This window comes from Seriola lalandi, unplaced genomic scaffold (genome assembly GCF_002814215.2).
Source record: "Seriola lalandi dorsalis isolate HSWRI2012SDOR001 ecotype SW California unplaced genomic scaffold, Sedor1 jcf7180002054412, whole genome shotgun sequence".
NCBI classification, from domain to species: Eukaryota; Metazoa; Chordata; class Actinopteri; order Carangiformes; family Carangidae; genus Seriola; species Seriola lalandi.
Window position 1 is genome coordinate 777977 of NW_019524965.1, and position 21084 is coordinate 799060.

At 41.0% G+C, this 21084-nt stretch overlaps 4 protein-coding genes across 6 annotated transcripts in view; 3 read left to right on the forward strand and 1 right to left on the reverse strand.

The window, feature by feature from the left end:
• Positions 1-5762, reverse strand: part of tmc6a (transmembrane channel-like 6a) — an 8455-nt gene extending 2693 nt beyond the window's left edge. The window contains exons 1-16 of the mRNA XM_087175076.1: positions 5437-5762; positions 4859-4950; positions 4484-4615; positions 4174-4311; positions 3944-4049; positions 3752-3839; positions 3404-3661; positions 3157-3305; positions 2924-3068; positions 2269-2412; positions 1359-1516; positions 1052-1142; positions 782-879; positions 596-691; positions 442-517; positions 220-353 (exon numbers count right to left, since the gene is read on the reverse strand). Of these exons, the coding sequence (XP_087031202.1) occupies positions 220-353; positions 442-517; positions 596-691; positions 782-879; positions 1052-1142; positions 1359-1516; positions 2269-2412; positions 2924-3068; positions 3157-3305; positions 3404-3661; positions 3752-3839; positions 3944-4049; positions 4174-4311; positions 4484-4615; positions 4859-4950; positions 5437-5471 (1940 nt within the window). The 5' untranslated portion in view covers positions 5472-5762. The remainder of the gene's footprint in view (positions 1-219; positions 354-441; positions 518-595; positions 692-781; positions 880-1051; positions 1143-1358; positions 1517-2268; positions 2413-2923; positions 3069-3156; positions 3306-3403; positions 3662-3751; positions 3840-3943; positions 4050-4173; positions 4312-4483; positions 4616-4858; positions 4951-5436) is intronic.
• Positions 5763-6414: 652 nt separating this feature from the next.
• Positions 6415-9877, forward strand: syngr2a (synaptogyrin 2a). The gene is made up of 4 exons (XM_023410007.2): positions 6415-6613; positions 7821-8058; positions 8216-8352; positions 8484-9877. The coding sequence occupies exons 1-4, from the start codon at positions 6515-6517 to the stop codon at positions 8679-8681; spliced, it is 672 nt and encodes a 223-aa protein (XP_023265775.1). The 5' UTR covers positions 6415-6514; the 3' UTR covers positions 8682-9877.
• A 903-nt stretch (positions 9878-10780) lies between these two features.
• On the forward strand, positions 10781-17181 carry cant1a (calcium activated nucleotidase 1a). 3 transcript variants are annotated; one of them, XM_023410093.2, is made up of 4 exons: positions 10781-10937; positions 14898-15566; positions 15906-16109; positions 16199-17181. In XM_023410093.2, the coding sequence occupies exons 2-4, from the start codon at positions 14921-14923 to the stop codon at positions 16567-16569; spliced, it is 1221 nt and encodes a 406-aa protein (XP_023265861.1). In that variant the 5' UTR covers positions 10781-10937; positions 14898-14920; the 3' UTR covers positions 16570-17181. The 3 variants fall into 3 exon arrangements, with proteins under 3 accessions (XP_023265861.1, XP_023265859.1, XP_023265860.1); XM_023410091.2 differs by lacking the exon at positions 10781-10937 and adding an exon at positions 12366-12596; XM_023410092.2 differs by lacking the exon at positions 10781-10937 and adding an exon at positions 13810-13948.
• Positions 17182-17267: 86 nt separating this feature from the next.
• On the forward strand, positions 17268-20432 carry lgals3bp.1 (galectin 3 binding protein, tandem duplicate 1). Its single transcript, XM_023410090.2, has 6 exons — positions 17268-17482; positions 17731-17838; positions 18125-18328; positions 18508-18645; positions 18738-19029; positions 19139-20432. Exons 2-6 carry the CDS (start codon positions 17748-17750, stop codon positions 20214-20216), a joined length of 1803 nt encoding a protein of 600 aa, XP_023265858.1. The 5' UTR covers positions 17268-17482; positions 17731-17747; the 3' UTR covers positions 20217-20432.
• The last annotated feature ends 652 nt before the right edge of the window (positions 20433-21084 follow it).

The window sequence follows — 21084 nt, forward strand, 5'->3', positions numbered from 1 at the left end:
GGGGGGGTGGGGGGGGTATTTTTACAATGAGAAAAATGCAGAAAGCATCCACAGCCTACTTTAAGGGTAATCTGGTGAAAATGTAGAATTGTCATTAGGTTCCAAGCATGTATATAGAAAACTATGTCTGTCTGTGTCATCACACATTCCTTTCGGTGTAGAAACTGCATATGATGATACACAGTCATTAAGAGAGGAGACATTGTTTGTTGTACTCACTTCCAAATAGTATACATGACAGACACGGCAGCACTGAGAAACGACGGGAACCACAAAAGAGAGATGAATAGTGTTGTCATCTGACTGGCCCTCCAGGGCTTTCTGGAGGCCTGACAGTTGAGCATCAGACTGCTCTGGGGATGAAACCAGAGAAAGAATGTTAGATTTGTCATGCAACACAGACACACTGTGGAATGCAACAACACCACCAGCTATACAAACCTTCTTCATGTAAAACAGCACAAGCAATTTTATGATTTGGACTGCAGGAAGAAGTGGGGCAAACAGTACCCCGAGCCTGGGAAGAACAGAAGACCGTTAATGGTTAATTCACCTTTCTTGGTTTCAAAAATATGGTGTAACATTGTGCATTTACCAAGTAAGAGTTTGTCCATATATGAGCTCCAGCACATTGCGAGCAATGTCAAACACTGGCTTCCTGTCCCTTTTCAGCACTTCCTCGGAAAAGAGCCTAGAGGGAGGATGCCAGGTTAGCTTAACAGAATGTAAATACTTTTAGCAAAATTGAGTTACATGACTTGTGGGTAAAGCACCAATTTACCTCCACAGGAACTCTCCCAAAAAAGTGTAAAGCACTGTGAACATAAAGTCCATCAGAAGCAAGCGATACAGTTCTTGCCCCACAAAGGTTTCCCAACACTGTGGACAGATAAAGAGACACATAAATCTAAAGAATCTGCAAGAAGTGGATGTTTGACAGATATGCACCAATAAAGCCACAACCAAACATCTAATCACTTAGAATGCTTAACACTTAGTGCTGTTTCAAAGCTGCAATTATAAGAGGTCCAAATATGAGAATGTTTGTTACCTTTAAATCACGACTTTCTGGTTCCACAGCAATTCTTCCCAGCCAGCGGTAGCACAGCACCCCAACAATACTGATCTTCAACAATAGGTTCCTGAGAAAAAAATATGCTGAAACACTGAAGTTTCCAGCTTTTATGGAAAAAAAATATACAAGACGATGTCTTGTATGAAATTGTGATTGTGAATAATGTGAAATTTGTCTATTGTTGCCATGTACCAAAGCTATAAATGGAATAATCATCAAAGAGAACATTTAAAAGTTCCATGTTTATGATTTGTGTTAAAAGATGAGTTCTTCTTCTTCTCACCTGAAGATGGAGACATAGACACGGACACAGGGTGAGTCATGTTTCTCTACCCAAGCACTTAGGTTGAAGAGGCCAGGAAGTAACAGGTTAATGCCTGACACCACTGCAGACAAGAGCAGCAGCTCAGTTTCTCTGACAGGACCCGGTTTAATGGTGGCCTGTGAAAGGACAGACAAATCACATTGAGGGCTGCAGACCAACAACCTCATGACCAGGGGGACAAAAGACCTTTTTAAGAGGATTTGACTTTATTAAAATGTCTGCTGTGGAAAAAGTCTATGAATCTGCTTCATTTGGGAACGCCAATGAAGCAAGAGTGCTTCGATCTGGGTTATCAAGATTAATTCAGAAGGAAAAATACAGATTTTTGAAGGAAAAAATTGGTGATGGTCATCAAGCAAACACAAGATAGGAAGAAGCCTGTCAATGTCACTTTCAATATAGCAGCAAACTCTTATGTCATTTGTACCTCAAAGCTCTGACAGTTTGTAGGCGGTATTTTACTTCCATGTCTCATTTGCAAAACAGAAACTAATAAGAAACATGAATGGTGGAGAAAGAAACATGCAGTTCATGTTCTTGATATAGTCAGTTTCCTCAGTATTGTGATCACTGGATAAAATTTACATGTTAGATGGGGTGGCATGTGTTTTTTATTTTTGTTTAACTCCTCCAATATCTTGACAAGGATCTTTCTCACAAACAGTAGTTTTGCATAAATAACAGATGAGGGGGGGTGAAACATCTGACAGGAAAGAAAAAGGAGAAGTAAATCCCCTGCGGTGAGAAGGTGTTTTTCATCATTTATTTTTGTGTCATTCTTGAGAAAACATTGTGCCTTATAGTTGCTCAGATATGTGCAAAATGTGTCACGTCTGATTGCGCTACATTTGTTGCAGTTTTCTCTAACCTCTGACAGGTAGTGGACTCCCATGGCGCCCAAGAAGATGCTGGCTAGACATGTAGCCCACGCCACCAGATGCACTATGAGGAGGCAGAGTCGCTGCATCCAGCTCTTTTCGTCTTCTCCACTGATCATCTCAGACAGAAGCTCCTGTGGGGAAAGCAGCGTTTGTGATGTTGAGCCAGCAACATTCGACTGATCTTCGCAATGTGTTTAAACTGATGTGCTAGTCGTGTCTCAGCCTTATTTACTGTGACAGCTGCCATCAATTGTATTTCAAACAGATACTTAAAAACCCTTCCTTCATGAGAAAATGGCCTTCTATAGCCTCTGTGTGCAGGCCGAGGAGGCTGCTTTAAAGAGTTACACAGCATAGGAAATGCATCATTGATACTTCCTGTGTGTGAAACCACTTTAACAAAGCTAAGATAGTGTGACAGTAATGTGTCAAAGTGGCTAAGCATGACAGTGAATCTGTGAAAAGTATAATCCAAAATTGTTCTCAGTTTCACAATGGTTTTGAAAAGTTATACGTTCATGTTGAAGCAGTTCACAGCCTCACATTTATGCTTCAGTTTGGAAAGAAAATGTAGAACCACCACCCGGACTTCTGAAATTTGTATTTACATAAAAATTATGAAATATTCACATGATTGCTTACTTTTAGCTGAGTGCTGATTTTCTCAGACTGAAGTCTGACAGATGACTTCTTGCTGAGTTTAAAGTCCCAGGTGCTGAAAACTTTTACTGCCAGATCCCCATTTGATTTGAGGACATGAAAACTTCTCCCAAAGGACTTGGACATGCTGCAGGAGAACAATTTAGCCATAAAAACACACAACACACATGGACTTAAGTAAAATGAATGTATGATTGATTCACTTATTGTCCAACCTGGACACCAGGATGATGCAGATGACGAAGAAGGTGATGGCAATGGAAAAGAGGTAGGCTGCTGGTAGGCTGTATGACACCATCTGGCCAGTGATTGAGTTAGTGTTGGTGTAGTAGCCGTAAAACATCACACTCTGAGAGAGGTAGCCCTGCCAGACATAGCAGGTCCAAGGGAGATCCAGTTGAAGAACGTGCCAAAGAAACAAATATGTATACACTGCTCTGATGTAATGTACGGCCATCTTACCGTGCCTGTGAGAAGCTGAAGGCCAGAGAAAGTATGGAGATGAGGGTCATAAAGAGGAGGGTCAATGGCTTGAGGCATGACCACGAACAGGCCATTGATGGTGAAGAGTAGGAGGTTAAAGCGCAGGAGGGTTCGGAGAAACAGGAAGTAGGAGAGCACTCCAGTTCCGAAGCGTCCACTCACTCTCTTCATGGCTGAATGCCACGGCTGGAGGGAACTGAGGACGGGGAGGCAGTTGAACAGGCAGTGACGCCAAGTCTGATGGGAGAAAAACACGAGTGTACGACTGATTCAAGCAAAGAAGAATAATTTATATTTTATAATGTGGAGCACACTGTTTGTTCTCACCCTCGAAACGTACATGCTGAGATCACTGTAGCATGGAATATTTCTACTGATGAGTGTACTTTTAGCTACGTCACTAAAAGCAAGTCGTCTAATAGAGGATAGGGAAAGGATTTGTTAGAAACTAGCACCTGTTACTGCAGTTCTAGATGCTTTATTTTTCAGGCAATTTCATGTTTTCAGTGTCAGAGGTACCTGATCTTCATCTTTTCTGTCAGGCTAAGCGGCATGGCTCGCAGTTTGCGCATGCCCTCACTCACTGACAGGCCTCTGAGGTCGGATGCCAACTGATCCTTGTTTTCTGTTAACCAAAAGTTAGAAACGAGCAAATTATCTGCTGCGCCTGTGGATGTTGCTAGTTTGCTGCAGCCAACACCGAGTCTCAGTGCAAGGAGCAGTGGAGTGGCTTAGCATTTTTTATTCACCTTCAGTACTGCTTTCCTCCACATCAACCTCGCTAAAGTCAACCTGGATTGGTCTGGCGGGATGAGAAGAATCATTGGAGGGTGTATGGCGTTGTCGTAGCTGGGAACACCGGGAACTGACTGCAGCACTATTTTGCCCTGTGTGGACAAAGGTCAATTTTTACTTGACATTTGTAAACGAACACTCAAAGTTTTTTTTTTTTTTCTCTTACAACACTTGCCTATACTTTTTTAAACAGCCACATAGAGATTTTAACACCTGGTTGTTGTAATAGATAGTTAAAAAAAAGAAAAAAACACTTCATCTCACCAGCAGTGCGGCTTGGCATTGAAGAGAGGACCTTTAGAGTAGCAGCTGACCAGCGGTGCCTCTGCAGAGGGTTGATCTGCTTTGTGTCAAGAGTCTCATCTCTCATGTGGTCATCCCCCATCGAACAGCTGTCTGAAAGAAACATTATTTTCAAAAGTTTTCACTTCAAACACAATTATATTGTCCTCAGTGTCTTTGGCTTTCTGATGATGAAAGTACACATTCATTATTTTTAAACAAAGGCATTTGAAGGACGTTTAATAATCATTTCAGATTAATTTCACTGTCATTCAGCAGCAATTGTTACTCATTTGAGAGGTTTTCAATCTGTAGATATTGCAATTGATAACAGTTTTGTAGCAGTAAATGGCAAACCTTCTGCATTTGTACTCGAGTATCCGCTAACCACATCCAGCTCTAAAGTTTCAGGGCATCTCTGGGTGCTGGCTGCTGGTTCACCGACATACCTGAGGAAGGAGAGTAACCATCAGACCTAGAGTCCCAACAGCTTTGGCCAAAACACCCTCACTACAGGAGCACATATCGTTTAAGACATGATGTATCTTCCGCAAGTACATGGCTCCACTTTTCATAAAGCAACTTGGATACTTGAAAGTTCCCAAATGCTTTCCAGTTCCAAACACTAATGAGCAAGAGGCCTCAGCAAAGACAGCTCAGTCCAAAATGACTGAAAGTTGCAGTTATAAAAGTGCTGGCAATGTTTTCTCCAAACACTCCCATGTATGTATGTTGTAAGGGCACTGACTTTTCAGTGTTCAAATAATGACTGAATTGTAGATTTAAAAAAAAAAAAAAAAGTTAGTAGCACAATTTTGAAAAGAGAAAACTTACTTACTAGCCTAACAATGCTGATACTTGTGTATCTAAAAACAAAAGTACAAAAAGTAGAACAACTCTCAAGCTTTCAACTGAAAGATGGAAAGAGAACTTACTCATAGTCGTCACTGGAGCTCGTACTGTGTGCCATGGTCCTTGATGATCTTCTTTTACTTCTTTCCAGCCTCACATAGGGCTCTGTTTATCCTTCCACAATGTAAAGTCATGCACCATTCAGTGAAACTCTGACAAAATGTTGCTTTTCTTCCAGTGAAATTCCCTTGCAGAGCGCATCCCACTCTCTGCCCCTTATAGCAGAGCTGCTGGGATATGAACAACTTCCTTACCAATGAATTATGTCAGAAATGATGAAGCAATTCAGAAGAAAGACATAGAGGAGGACAGTAGCAGTCTACTCTTCACTTATGATAAAAGCATTTCATATATACTTCCTCTCTTCCTTAGTCTCCCCCTCTCTCTCAACACAGTGACTTATTTGCAATTGGTACAAAGTGTTACTTGCCTGCATCTCTGACATGCGATATATGGGGAGCAAGTAGGGACATGGTAATTGAATGAATAAATAATAAATAAATACATGTAATACATTATCCAAGTTTCAGAATGGTATTGTGTCTTGAACATATATGTCTTGAAGGTGGTTGGAGCAGACAGATGACCTGAGTGTATTTAGAAAAATTCATGAGTGTTTACTGCCTTTCAGTGGCCACAGTGAGGAACTGCAATACTACATTAAATTGGTCAAACCAGTTAAAATTAAAACTATTTCAAATTAAAAGATTATTATGATTATGATTATAATGATGATGATGATGATGATGATTTTCATTATTATTATTATTGTTGTTATTATCAGACAGAAAACACCAACTCAGATCTTTGGAACTCTCATTTCTGAGTCAAAAGAAGTGTAATGATAAAATTAATTCTTAAGTTCTTTAGTAGGAATGAAGGTGAAGATGATTTTTACTTTCTCTGAAGTCCAAAATTGATCTTTTAGCCATGTAGCCACGCAGTTTATGTGGAGCCCCTGAACGCACCACAGAAGGGGCGGTGTTTGAGAAGTTTTCAGGAAGTTGTTTGATAAAACGAAACAGTCCCAACTTTGACAGGAAGAATTTTCAGCTTGTCTTCAGACTGTTGGACGGGCATTGTTAGGTGATTTTAAAAAAAATGCAGAGCAGTGCTTACGGGGCCTCTTTGGCCGGCGGTGCTTTTGATTTAGCGAGCTTTGTCAGACAGCCTCAGACCATTCTGCGCTGCCTGAGCTGGGTGAGTGACTCCACGGAAACATTAACGTTAGCATTAAAGTTAGCCAACTGTCACTTCACCGACCGTATGTTAACAGATGTGCGCTGCCAGGGTCGACACAAATCAGTCAGGGACACGGCTTGTTAGCGTCATGAGCTCCTAACACCAGACACGAACTGGGGTTTAGGTTGAAACCTTGAATAAACTTTGAATAAAGTGTTAATTAGATGTATTTTCCATAGCAGTAGTTGATATTAGCTCATGTTAACTAGCATGTCCAGTGCTGTGTCACCGCAGTAACTACGGCCAGATGATGGACGATGTTTGGTTTTAATTTAATAATTGTTGGTTATTTTAGTTTAAAACTTCGCCTGTAACAATTTAGTCTCATAGAGCACACGGCTCTTTTTTTCTGGAGTGTGTACAGTGTCAGATAAGGAAATGAAATTTTTCCAGCGTCATCTGTTGAGCTGCAAAGTTGTATTTAAGTGCGTAAGTTGGGGAGGTTATTCATGTAATAATAATGATATAATAAACTTAACCTAAGAGGAACTCTTCAAGAAACATATTACCACAATGCTTTACAATAAAACATCACATTAACTGTAAATTCATCTCTAGGAAGTTACTTTGAAAAGTTGTGTTTTTCTAAAAGAAGACAGTTGCTCTTACAAAAGTCATTTAAGATTTAATGGGCCCTGACAGCCAAAGCTTTGTCACCTTTGCCTTTGAAACTAGATCTTGCAACAAAAAGCATCTATGTTGAGGCACTAAAAAGTAAGAAATAGAAAATGACTGAGATTTTGTTATCAGTTCACAAAGGAACCAGTATACAATCAATTATCAAAATTGTTGCTGATAAATTTACTGTCAGCTAGTTAATCAATTAATAGACTATTTGATACAGCTGCACTACGGTGTAAAAAGTGGATCAGGAATAAGAATCACTCCCACAAGGTGTCGCTCTTTTCTATGCAGTATATACAATGTAAAAATAGATCTGGAACTGAAACTTCTTCAATGTCATCTGCTCAACTCAACTTGTCTGAACTGGCTTGACAGATGTTTTTATATGAATTTAGATGATTTTTTTTATGGTGAAAGCTTTCTAGTAATGTGAATCATGTGATAAGAATCACACAGCCCTGCAACTGCTTGACTTAGAAAACATGTATTTTTCACCATTTCCCTCCCCTTGGCAATAACCCTGTGTGTCCTTTCTTTGCAGTTATTTTCTATTGTAGTCTTTGCGACCATCACAGGAGAAGGCTACGTTAACTCGGCAAGCAAGGCAGAGGCCCAATGCATTTTCAATGGCGTTGAAAGTGCCTGCAGCTACGGGGTTGGAATCGGAGTCCTGGCCTTCCTGGCCTGTGTTGTCTTCCTCATACTGGATGCCTACTTCCCACAGATCAGCAATGCCAAAGAGAGAAAATACATTGTCATAGGAGATTTAGTTTTCTCAGGTAAGAGTCAGATTTTACTCTAGACTTGTACTCATACTAGAATAAAGGAAATGTCCCCAGAAACAGGAATTGCAGCTGGGTTGAGGTTAATGTTATCATCATATTTCATTTTAACCCTGACTATTAATTGCTGTGCTGTATTTTCTTCACGGGACAGCGGCTTGGACATTCCTGTGGTTCATCTGCTTCTGTGTCTTGGCCAACCAGTGGTCCAAGACCCCTGAAAAAACTGTTGCCCCTGCTGATGCTGCCCGGGCTGTCGTGGCTTTCTCCTTCTTCTCAGTCATCACCTGGGTGAGTCTCTCCTCACCTCCTCGTGTTACCAGGATTTGATTAACAAATTCATTTGATAAGGCACAACTCAGCTTGTTGAAAATGTGATCCATGTAAAAGCCCCGTTTACTGATTCAAACCTCTCTCAACAGGCACTCTTGTCCTACTTTGCGTATGCAAGGTATCGTCAGGGTGTGAGTGAATTTGACCAGGAGTACAGAGACCCAGCCAACGATCACAGTACTCCATACCCACCTGCCCCATACGCCAGCGGCCCCTCAAGCTACCAGCAGTCGCCTTTCTCCCACAATCAGGAGCATCCAGGGGAGTACCAGCCTCCAGCTTATTGAAGGACTGTGATTCAAAAGCATGAATCCAACAAGGGAGTTTTCTTTTTAAATAAAGACATGTGCCAATGGTTTCATTTACAATTCAGACTGTTCTCTGCACTCCGATTTTCTTCCTGCAGAAAGTGTTTGCATATTTTTGGGTGCACTGATGTGTTTTTAGTTTGTGCCATTGTTGTAAGTTGTTTGGTGGATGTTTGATGCTTTGTTCACAGTGCCACACACAGCAGTTGAACTCTGAAAATATTATTTTGTTAGGAGATTATCTTGGTAATAGAGAGGATGAGGGGGCCATTGTTGTCTTTGTAGCAAAACACCTGCAGTTACTGCAGCACCCCTTTTGTTTCATTTTAGAGTGCAGTTAGAGAGCTGTTAATATCAGAGCATAAATTGATAAACAAGTTAGGATATACTAAGTTGTCTGGAAATCTGCTTTGCGTTGTTGATATGACAACTGTTTTTTGTATGTATGTTACTGTTAAGTACATATATTTTCATTACTGTCAAATTCATATACAGCAGTTTAATGCAATAATTAAGCAAAACAAGGATTCATGTGCTTTGTTTTTTGATCACAAAACAAACCCATATTATTTGATCACTAGGTGCATTGAAAATGTTCCCTCTGTAACTACTGTAATGCTATGTTTTTGTTTCTTTTTTAATCACCAACCACTGAAAATGGCTTTTATGCACTGAAAAACACAGTTAATTTCTTTGGGGGCTGTTAATTGCCAATATCCGATCTAAGATTGTTGATTGTAATGGTTTAAATCCATTTCTGCTACATTTTAGTTTAGTATTTAAGGGTGTTTTGTTTTGAGGTAGTCAAACCATTCAATTATATGAGCTACCTCTGTAGAAGTTCAGTGTGACTTATTGGGTTCAGTTACAATTTTTAAAACAAGTTATCCAGAAAATGTTTGATTTCAGGAATTTTTTGATATTGTGGTAATTAATATATTTATTAGCCTACATAATCCTTTCAGTCCATGTGTGTGACAATCAAAGCATTGTTTTCTATATTTTTTCCTTTATTGCTTTTCCTTGTTTGTAATTTAAAAGGTAATTTTACCTTTTACGGACTTGCAGTTTTACTGTCATGCTCAAAGGCTTTACAATATTTCTCCATCAAAGTGCCTTATACAGTATTCTGTATAACACAAGGTTTGCCAAATAAAAACTGATCTCGTTTTGAAGCTTTGGGTAGGTCCATTATTTACATACGCCTGTAACGAGAGATCCGGACTCTGCAGGCCTGTGCTCCCTTGGTAAATATTTGAGTAGTGATTGTGTAAGTGAATGTGGAAGAACTTGTAGAGAGTGAAGACAACGCCATAATGATGTAAAGACAGTAGACTTGTATATTATGTGCATGCTTAATAGAAGTACATTAAAACAAAGATGTCTAAATTCTCGTGTTATATCAAGACTATAACGTTGCATATATTCATTGCAGACAGTTACTGAGAGTTCATGCGGTCAGAGTGAGGTTGTGAATGAAAACACGATTTAATGAAATAATGGATTAAGGGAAAGGGGACAATATTTACCATAATCTTGAACGTCAGATCTTGGTTTCATTTTGACTAAAATAATGAGGAAGCTTGGGAAAAACCAGTGTCATAAGTAATCCATTACTGATCGGAGAGACACAATTTCACCACTAACAGATGCAGTTCAATGAAAAAGACTGAAAGCTATGCAAAATTAACTTAATGCGTTTGTGATCGTTTTGGTGGTCGTTTACCGCCTCTTTGCGGTCATTTTGCGTCTCTTTCTAGACGTTTCATGTGTTTTCACGTCTGTTTCTGGTTGTTTTTCATCTCTCTATTCCATGTTTTGCAGATGAAGACCAGGGGGGCCTCTGACCCCTTGAGCGTCAGGACGGGTGCCTGGTAGCTTCTTTCAAACATGCGTGCATGTTCGTGCCGTTACCTTGTGCGGGGATGTTTCTATTTTAAGTTATTTGTTATTTAAAAGCAGTCTGTAGATTTAGGCCCCGCAGTGCATTGTGTTAGTTTGAAGTTGTCATATTTCCGACAGCACGTGAAGGCAGCCTTTGACAGACCCTCTTGTATGCAGGGAGCGCGCAGGCAGTGCACGATGCTGTCGTCATCGGTACACACAGGAAGTAATGGTCGGTTGTCTGCTAAACGCAAACGGAGGAGAAGGAGCGGAGGGAGAAAGCGACACCGTAATAATGACATGTGAGCTCCAGCCATCAGCAGACTGCGAGCTGAACATCTAACATCTCCGGTGAGTACGAAGTGAGCTGTTTCAGGTCGCTTGTGAACGCAGCGATTTGTGATGGCATGTCTGTGTGTGTGTGTGTGTGTGTGTGTGTGTGTGTGTGTGTGTGTGTGTGTGTGTGTGTGTGTGTGTGTTAACCTCTGCGCTGCTGGAAGGACAGGGAAAGCTAACACACAGACAGATACATGCACACGCACAGACAGACAGACACGCCGATGGGATCTCTGTGTGTGTGTGTGTGAAGGAGGAGAGGGGGACTTAAAGTCATTGGTACTCCCAACGAAACAAACTCTGCCAACAGTTAACAATAGGTCCAACTAACAGCATTCTGCTCAGTGGTTTATGAATTAAAGGCCTGCAAAAGTGTGAACGTCCCAGGACCACCGAGGCCTGAGAGGTGGTCCCAGGGCTCTGCAGCGAAATGACAGACATTTAAATTTCACTGTTGGTCCACAGTGTCATGCACATCTGTTTGGGGGGTCCTTGATGTGCAGAATCTGCCTTACAGCACTGAGTGAACTATTTATGGGTCTCTCTCTCTCTCTCTCTCTCTCTCTCTCTCTCTCTCTCTCTCTCTCTCTCTCTCTCTCTCTCTCTCTCTGGCTCCTTCATCTACTTCCTTTGAAGCATATCTCCCAGATGTCATCCTTTATGGTGGCACAGCAGTTTTAAAGCAGAGATACTCACTCACATGTTCACAGCTAAACTTTTTTCCCCGCTAAAAAGAAACACTTGTTGCAGAATTACTCAGCTGCCTGTGTTGTCAGGGAGGTGTTGGGAATGACGCCTCGTCTATGTTGTATATTATGTCAAATGACTGAGAAGCTCAGAGGTTGCTTGCCTCCTAATTCACTCTTCATTAGAGTTATTAGAGTAGAGTTGCTCAATTAAAAACATACATTTATTATTGGGTAAAGTAATACCTCTCTGATAGTGTCAACCAAAACTGAACATTATAATCTGTTTAGAGGTCACATTAATGGCAGAGCTGTTGCATTGGATTGCCTTAGGTGTTGCAGGTGTACCCAATATACCTGAAGATTGAAATTAAACAATTTGACTCAGAGAATCTCAGAAGTTTCTTATTTACTGATTCATAATTTATGCATAATCCATTTCTCCACTTCTCGCTCATCTTGTCAACATTTATTTTGGACTGAAGCCTAGTCGGATTTAAATCAGTTAATGTTACTACAAGTCAAAGTAAGCTTGAGTTCCCTTGGCCATGTTGACTGCTGTGCTGTTATTATCGGGCTAAACTTCGGCCTCTGTCCACACAGAGTACTCAGAGAACTGATTGCGTCACAGGAACACCTCTGTTATGTAGGAACCAAGTTATTGTAGCGGCCCTTTCACCTTTATGCAGGTAGACTTATTGTGCAGCTAACAAATGTTTTCCTAACCTCTGTCCATTCAGGGGTTGCCGAGATGAATGTTAACTTAATGAACTGCGTTTGCGTCCTGCTAAAGTCTCCCCTTTGGACTCAATCATAATCCTCCAAGTCTAGTTAAAGTTCACTAGCATTATAGCAACCCCTAGTCATGGTTGCACTGCAAATAATCAGTGAGCAGAAGGAGAGTTTGGAGCTCAGGGCTGGCTGTGGAGGTCTTGTGAGGTAAATTTGATGACACAGGTTCAGCGTTCTGGCAGGAGGAGACGAAGGGGTAAGCCTGTTCAAACTTTTATATTCCAATTTAGAATCTAAACAGGCTTTTTAGGCAATTAACTACCAGCCACTTGTTGGTGTATTTCAGACAGGATAGTTTTCTTGCCTCTGAGTGTTGGCCCTGATGTTGCTGTCATAATGGACTGCTGTTTGGCTCGGGGCCCTCTTATGAAAGAGTCTTTCAGCTCCTGCTCTCCTTTCAGAGAAATGCAGCCATGTTTAGGCCACAGAGGTCAAAGCTCCTGAGGCCAGCTTCAGCAGTCCCTGGAATTTAAAGAGTAGATTGCACATAAGTTTTACGCTACAGAGCCTGATGGTGAACCCTGCAAGTGTAGAGAGCAGAGGAGAGCTCTGTACACTGACTGTGCACATTTGGGTTTTGTTGAGAGTGTTAATTTAACTCAAAGGTCAAATTAGTTTGAGTTTTTAAGCATATATCAGTATAGTGACAGTATGTAAAAAAACATCATGTGGTTGTAGAATATTTCTCTTGTCCACTTCACATGTACTAGACTTAAAAATCTACTTCTTAACTGGCTCTCTATTGGCTATGTAAAGTTTTATGTAAAGAAAATCATCTAACTAAACTAGGAATTCGATTAATGATTATTTTCATTATTGATTACTCTCCTGATTAGTTTTTCTATTAATTCATTAATCATTTGATTTATTATATATAGCAAAATAAAAATCCTCTGTTTTGTCCAATAATCATTCCAAAACTCAAAAATATTCAATTTACTGTAATAAAAGATAAAGAAAACAAAGCAAATGTGTACATTTAGGAAGCTGGAAACATCGGATGTTTGACATCTTTGCTTGAAAATGCTTCAAAATAGTTAATTTTCTGTTTATCAGCTCATCATTTTATTATTCTCATTATTAATTAATCTGTTGATTATTTTTGATTAATGATCATCGGAAAATGTCAACAAAATATAGCTACAGAACAACAACACCGATTTAATGATGAGTTGGTAATGTAAACTGAGTCACTTGAGCAATAGTTTATAGTATATCAAATTAGGACTGTTAACATTAGGTGTTACTGGTGCTACAGCCATCTGATTGGGAGTTTCCTGATTTACCTGTTCATAGGTACCGTCCCCTCATTGTCACTGAACGGGCTCCTCCCAGCATCCACGTTGACAAAGTGCAGTGGAGGCCACATGATATTCACCCAACCTTAAGACTGGCTACTTCCTTCCTTGTTTAATGTTTTACCTGGCATACACTAACTTGTGTGAGCTCTTACTGGAATTTAAAGTAATATTTAAGATAGAGGCTTGGATGAAGGATCTGCTGACCATCTGGATTGATTTAGAGGTGGAGATAGTCTTCTGATGGACAGTACGTAAATAGGATTACATGGAGTTTTATTATTTAAATGTCAGTGGTGCTTTGGTGTTGCCATGTTGTAGGCTAAGTTAGAGAAGGATTGAAGAGAAACTTGTTTGTTTTCAGACAACTTACACTATTCAAAAGTTTAGTTGAGTTTACTTTTCTTTACATTATAGCCTACTGCCTTATTATGCATTTTTTTGTTTTCACAGTTAAGGGGCATGTACTACAGGATTAAGGAATATTGAATGTTGTTCTGTCAAATTGTGGTATTAGCTCACAAGGTAAAAGCAGGTGTAACAAGTGTTTACTGCCAAGTTGAGTAGCCCAGCGTTATCTCTAACACTCAACCTTCTATGAATGATGAACTGTATTTTAGACAAGAATTACCATATTAAAGCGCGACTGTGTAAACACTTGAAAAAAGAAATAACACATTATTTCTTTTACAAATAAAAAAGAAATGTATTCATAAGCAGGAAAACACATCAATATTCAATTCAGTACACACAGGCGGTTTGCTGCTACAGCCCTACTTGGCCTGGTATGACCATTATTTTCAGTTGCAAAATGATGGATAATGTAATATAAAGATATTACTCTTTAACAGATCTTACTTTGTGACTCTTGACTTTTCCTGTTGTTACATTAATTTTGGCATTTACCATTGTTCTGTAATTGTTACAAACCGTGTGACATTTACTCTGGAAGAGGCTTGGTAAGGAACCATATATGACAAAATCTTTTTTAGACAAATGGACATAGTTTAGATTTAGTTGTTGTTGTTGAGAGCAAAATGTTCCTACTTGCAGAGCTATGGTGGGACCTTAAATATAGATAAGTAAAAACTGTAATCTACCACAAATGAGGCTTCACCTTTTCTTTTTGACAACCTGCTGCTTTCTTGAATGATCTACAAGTGGACATTACTTACATCCTCTCTCTCTTTTTCCTTAAGGTCAGTCCAGACCTCCGTCCTCCATGCCTGCTCCCCCAGGCTTCACGCGACTGGAGCAGAATGAGCCTATGAACTCCCTGCGTATCTCTGTAGGAGGCCTCCCCATGCTGGCTTCCATGGCCAACGGCACTGACCCTCGTTTCCGCCTTAAGTGGAGGCCAATCGTGGCCGTGGTCGGCTCCCTTACCTTGCTCCTGCTGCTCTTCATGCACTTGAGCTCAGGCTTTCGTTCCCACTCCTCCAACTCACACGGCTGGAAGGCCAGTCACAGTGACACAAGCCAGTCCGATTCCCATTACAACGACACCTACCCTCTCAGTACGCCTGAGCGCACGCCGCAGGGCACCCGCTACCGCATTGGAGTCATTGCCGACCTGGACACAAGCTCTCTTAGTGACAAGAAGCTGACGTGGTTCAGCTACATGCGGCGAGGGTACCTGATGGTGTCCCAGAGTGGTGACAAGGTGGCGGTTGAATGGGACACGGACAGAGTGCTGCTGGAAAGCCACTTGTCGGAGAAAGGCAGGGGTATGGAGCTATCTGAGCTGGTAGTGTTCAACGGGAAACTCTACAGCGTTGATGACAGAACGGGTGTAGTCTATAACATTGATGGCAATAAAGCTGTACCCTGGGTCATCTTACCTGACGGTGATGGCAGCGTTGCCAAAGGTCAGAAACATACATTGTATTTTATGCATTTATTTGACTGTAAAAAATGTTACTTTGAAACAGTGGTTTCTGTTAAGAGATCCTTTCAGATGTCTATGAATTGTTAGTGGTTTGACCTCTAAACATTTCAGATGGTTTCATTTAAATAACTGTTAAAGGCCTAATGAGGTGAAGTTATTGAGATTAGAGTACTGTCTAAAAGATGAACACATGAATATGAATGATGCTTACATTATATATTCTGCCTGTCATACTTTTGAACTTTAACTTTTGAATGCCGGACTCATGCTTGAAGTAATTTTACCACAATGCAATGGTACTTTTACTTTCTCCTGTTAGGGTTCAAAGCTGAGTGGCTGGCAGTGAAGGACGAGCACCTATACGTCGGTGGTCTGGGGAAGGAGTGGACCACCACTGAAGGCGAGTTCGTCAACAACAACCCAGAGTGGGTGAAAGTAGTTGGCTTCAGAGGGGATGTACAACATGAGAACTGGGTCCCCAGGTACAATTCGCTGAAGTCTGCTGCAGGGATAGAGCCTCCAGGTGAGGATGTTACTCTGGTCTCACTCAGAGTGGCTTCCATTTCTTTCACTTTGCTTTATTCTTTACCATATTCCTCTGGATCTCCGCAGGTTATCTGATCCACGAGTCAGCGGCGTGGAGCGACACCCTGCAGCGCTGGTTTTTCCTCCCCCGCCGCGCCAGCAAGGAGCGCTATGAGGAGACGGCGGACGAGCGCCGCGGCACGAACCTCGCCCTTAGCTGCTCGCCAGATTTCAAAAACATCATTGTAAGTCGAGTGGGTCCGCTTAACCCCACTCACGGTTTCTCTTCCTTCAAGTTTGTCCCCAACACGGACGACCAGATCATTCTGGCTCTCAAGTCAGAGGAGGACGCAGGAAAGATCGCGACATACATCATGGCCTTCACACTTGACGGACGCATCCTCTTACCTGAAACTAAGATTGGGGATGTAAAATATGAGGGCTTGGAGTTCATATAGAGGGCACAGAGACTGCAGGACTTGCTCTTGAGGCCACTGCACCGTGGTTCTATTTTGTTTACAAACCAGTCACTGTTGAAGTTAATGTACTTGCTGCTTTCTCATAGGGTTTGTAAAAGACACAACTCCAGCTCATAAAGGATCATCTTCAGTACAAGCAGAAGAACGACTGACTGAGACTGAAATGTTGTCCAGTTTTGGGTTTTGAGAAACTGTTGGTCAGACTGAAGAATGCCAGCATGTCTTGTGGCGCATCATCTCCTTCCCAGGCCAAATGTGGCCCTCAACAGTACTGTAGCCTTTCTTATAATGAATGTACAAAAGACTGATTTATCAGACTGTGATTTTTTTTTTTTTTTTTTTTTTCCTAAAGCATACATATTCATGCACATACTGTACACTCTCAAAAGGTCAAAGGTTTTCCCCTTTGCTCCATGTTAAACAGCATCATTCTGTACACACCAATCGTGTTATTTTCAGTGGAATAACAAAAGCCTGTTTTTATTCTCCAGAATAATCATTATCTGAAGGATGTTGTGGTGAATAATGAATTGCTATGTGTAATGTTTTTTGGAAGGTAGGGGGCCTGACTAAGTAAACCATTGATTCCTATATCTGAGTCTTGTCATGTAATTCACATTGGGATTGTGCTACAAAACTGGTTCAACAAAACTCACATATTGTCCTCAAGCAAGTCTTGACTGGACCAAGAAGAGTTGTGCAACAGCCCAATTTCCTCTTTAATGTAAAACGAAACTTAGGCAAAGCAACAAGAGAGGAAAAGTGAAGCATACACTCCCACTCCTCACCCCCTCCCTATGTAGCAAGACCTCAAAAGGAGGTACATTTGTGTCACAGGCTTCAAACAAGAGATCACATTTGAGGACAACACTTTATAACCAAAGAGAAGAAGGTAATGGGGCTTCATTAAATTGTCTTTCAAGTTTGACCTATTCGTTTTTGTGCACATGTTCAGTGTAGTCATTTTCAGTTGCGGTAGATGCTGCATTAAATCTTGCATTGATCTTTATGCAAAAAAGCCAAACAAACAAAACTACAGGTCTAGGTTTGGTGCAGCTCAAAAACATGCAAGGCATAATTTTATGCATATTTGTGATTCTATTTCTCACACTTCTTTTTATTATCGTCTGTCTGTGTCAGAGTCCATAAAGTGGCGAATGGAAATGCTCACATATCGAAATGTACGCACCCTGTGGCTGCTGCTACTTCTCAATGTCTCTGGAAATGCAAGCAAATTCAACCTGTTCAGTGAGTCATCTCAAGCACTTTGTGTGAAAACTAAGAAAATACTTATAACTTTGCCTTGAAAATAATACATGCAAATGAAACGATGCTTATACTGTAGTCATGTAAATATTAATGATTGTGTGAGTACACTATGCCATGCCTATGTTATGCACTTTTACAAATTTATTCTAGCCATGCTCATTTAAAACGATGATCTGGAGATTATGTGAATGTTTGTATAACCTTGGAGACCTTGGTGGTGACCTGCCATGTCCTTTGTGAATATTTTACCCGTCTCTGCATATAGGACGAAACCCTGAGGCGCAGGAAGGTGACATAAGGCTGTTTGGCTCTAAGAGCATTTCAGAGGGCCGTGTGGAGGTCTACCATGACGGGAAATGGGGAACAGTGTGTGATGACGGCTGGGACTTGGCTGAGGCCCAGGTGGTGTGTCGTCAGCTCCACTTCCCCGGAGCAAGATCTGTTGTCATTGGACAAGACTATGGAGAAGGTGCACTTTACTTCCAAGTATTCCCCACCAGAGGGCAGTGAAATTATTGTTATTGATGAGGAATTGTGATTTGAGTTTCAACATACAAACACCACAAATTCAGCTGAATGGGCTCTGTTTAATGTGTTAATCACTATGACAATTAACAAATGCATTCCCTTTCATTTTACATCATACAGTAAAGTCTGGACTCATTTGGCTGGATGATATCAATTGTAATGGAACAGAGTATCATCTGTTGACTTGTGGTTTCAAAAACTGGGGAGTAACTGACTGCACCCACAAAGAGGATGTTGGAGTTATCTGTGAAACAGAAAGTAGGTATTTAAACAAAAGTAGATTCTGTGTGATTGTTGCTCTTCATACTCATTTTCTATTAAATATTCATCCCAATGATTTGTTATTCCAGGCACTAATGTGACCAGCAGTGATTCTACGCACACGCTGGACCACAGTTTCAGTCTGTCTAATGACCTTGGCCAAATATTTGACAGTGGAAATGGCTGTGACTTCCTGATCTCAGTCAAGAGTGCCACTGGAAACAGACTGGAGGATGGGAATATGGAAATGGAGGAAACAACAATCTGTGTACACAAAATGATCCTCTTGAATTTCCCGCTCTTTAATGCCCTGGAGGGGATTAGCAATATCAGTGTCAACATCAGAGAGTCCTGCCAACCATATGTCACCCCCTTCATCAGGTATACTGAAACTACAATGATTTGTATTGTTTCGAGATATAGAATTCATATTTATATCACCCAACATAGATAAAATCTAATAAATATTCTACTATTTTCTTCTCAACAGGTACCTTTACACCCACAAGATAGATGTGACCTTCTCCTCTGTGCAGTGCCTCCACTGGATGGCTTCTAAGTTTGGGGTGAAGCAGCTAATGGAGGACACAGGCCGGCTTCTCTCTAAAGTCCTTCCAGAGGACGCTTCATTCTTCACCCAGGTGTCCATTTACAAATATGCAGAGGAGACTGGGGACATGGTTCTTCAGGAGAACTGTATCCAGTACCTGGCCTGGAACTTCGAAAGCCTGACCAAATCTCCAGTTTGGGCCGACCTATCTGTGGAAATCATAGGAGCCCTTCTAACCCGCTCAGACCTGGTGGTGCCAGATGAGTATTTTCTCCTCCAGACAGTAGAGAGCTGGATCACAAAGAAGAGCGAGTTCGTCAGTTTGGAAACCCAGGTTTACCTGTTGAATCGCATTCGTTTCCCTATGATCCCTGTGGAGAAACTGTACGAAATTGAGTCCAACTCCACTGTTTACAGCACTAATAAGAAAATGTATCAAGAAAACATGTTGAAAGCATACCAGTTTAATGTTCTGCTCTTCAGCAATCTTTTGTCCAACCCAAAGTTCAACAGAGATGATGACTACCTGCCCAGGATCTACACTGCTAAACCATGGAGCACTGTTATTGGCCCTCCAACCTCACCGGAGCCAACCCGAACCGTGTATCGAAATTCGTACAACAGGAGACAGTATGGCTATGATAATCCCCGTTCCTATGTATATGGTCAGACCACAACTAAGTCTTTCCACACACCTGTCCACAACAGCCTTATCTTTAAGGACAACAAGATTAACTGGGAGGCAAATGTCTTCAAGAGTAACTATGAATGTTCAAACCGAGGGGTGAGATGCATTTCGCTCCCAATGGCAAGGCTGGTTCCCCAAAGCCACCTCTCGCAGAGCAACGTCCTCTTTCGTAACCGGCTCCTGCTGTTGTGCCAAGGCAGGTACATCTGTCAGGTTCAGGACTTCAAGGACAATCTGGTTCATATTGCTTCAAATAATACCCTGCTTGCCTATCCCTGTCCTGATGACCAGTACGACTATCACTTTGTAGTGAGACCAGAGTATGTCTGAATCTGATTATTTCTCCCACTGGGTGGTCATTCAATAGATTGCAGTCAAATGCTTACAAGATTATCTGTGTGACTGATTTTTCTTTCATGAATCTCTTGTTGATTAACTACAAATGTATCACCTGGTAATGATTTCATTCATATCACATCAATCAATCATATCTTTATCTGCCTTCTTAAAAAAATAAAAAAATAAAAATTGTTATAGTGATTTCAAGATCTCTCTAGATTTTTGTGTGTGTCAGCACTTTTCTTTTAAAAGACCCAATCTGTCCCTCACAAGACCAGCAATTTATCCAGATAGGAGACGGATGAAAAGACAAGTGTAAATGGGGCCAAGTTAAATTAATCATCAGTCTGATTTATAACTTTTCTCCCCTGGATGTTCGCTGCATTAACATTGTAATATATACCAGTCTGCCAGAGGTTTTTGCCTGGTCCTGTTCAAAATATTAACCATACTGACTTTGACATGAACCCTGCTGCTTTAATAATATCTGCTGTCATAACCTCAACCATTTAGCTGCTGTCCAGCTCACTGAAGGGGAAGGGTTCATATGCATATATCATTACTATGAGTAGTGGAATGATAAAAAGGAGATAAAATGCCTTGCAGTTAAGTGTTGGAAGGAGAGTTAGATGATACAATCAATATCACTGTAGTGTCCAGTCTGCTCTAAAGAAGTGCTCATCAAAGGGTTATTATTGTAGGGCTATTGTAAACACAAGAATGGTTGAAGCTCTTGGCAAGCAGCCATCACCACCATTACTCCTGGTAAGATATTCAGCATGGTTCGATGGCAGAGAAAACTTACAAATAGCCCCTTTAAAGTGTGAAAACAACAATACACCATGCAAGGGGTTATTTA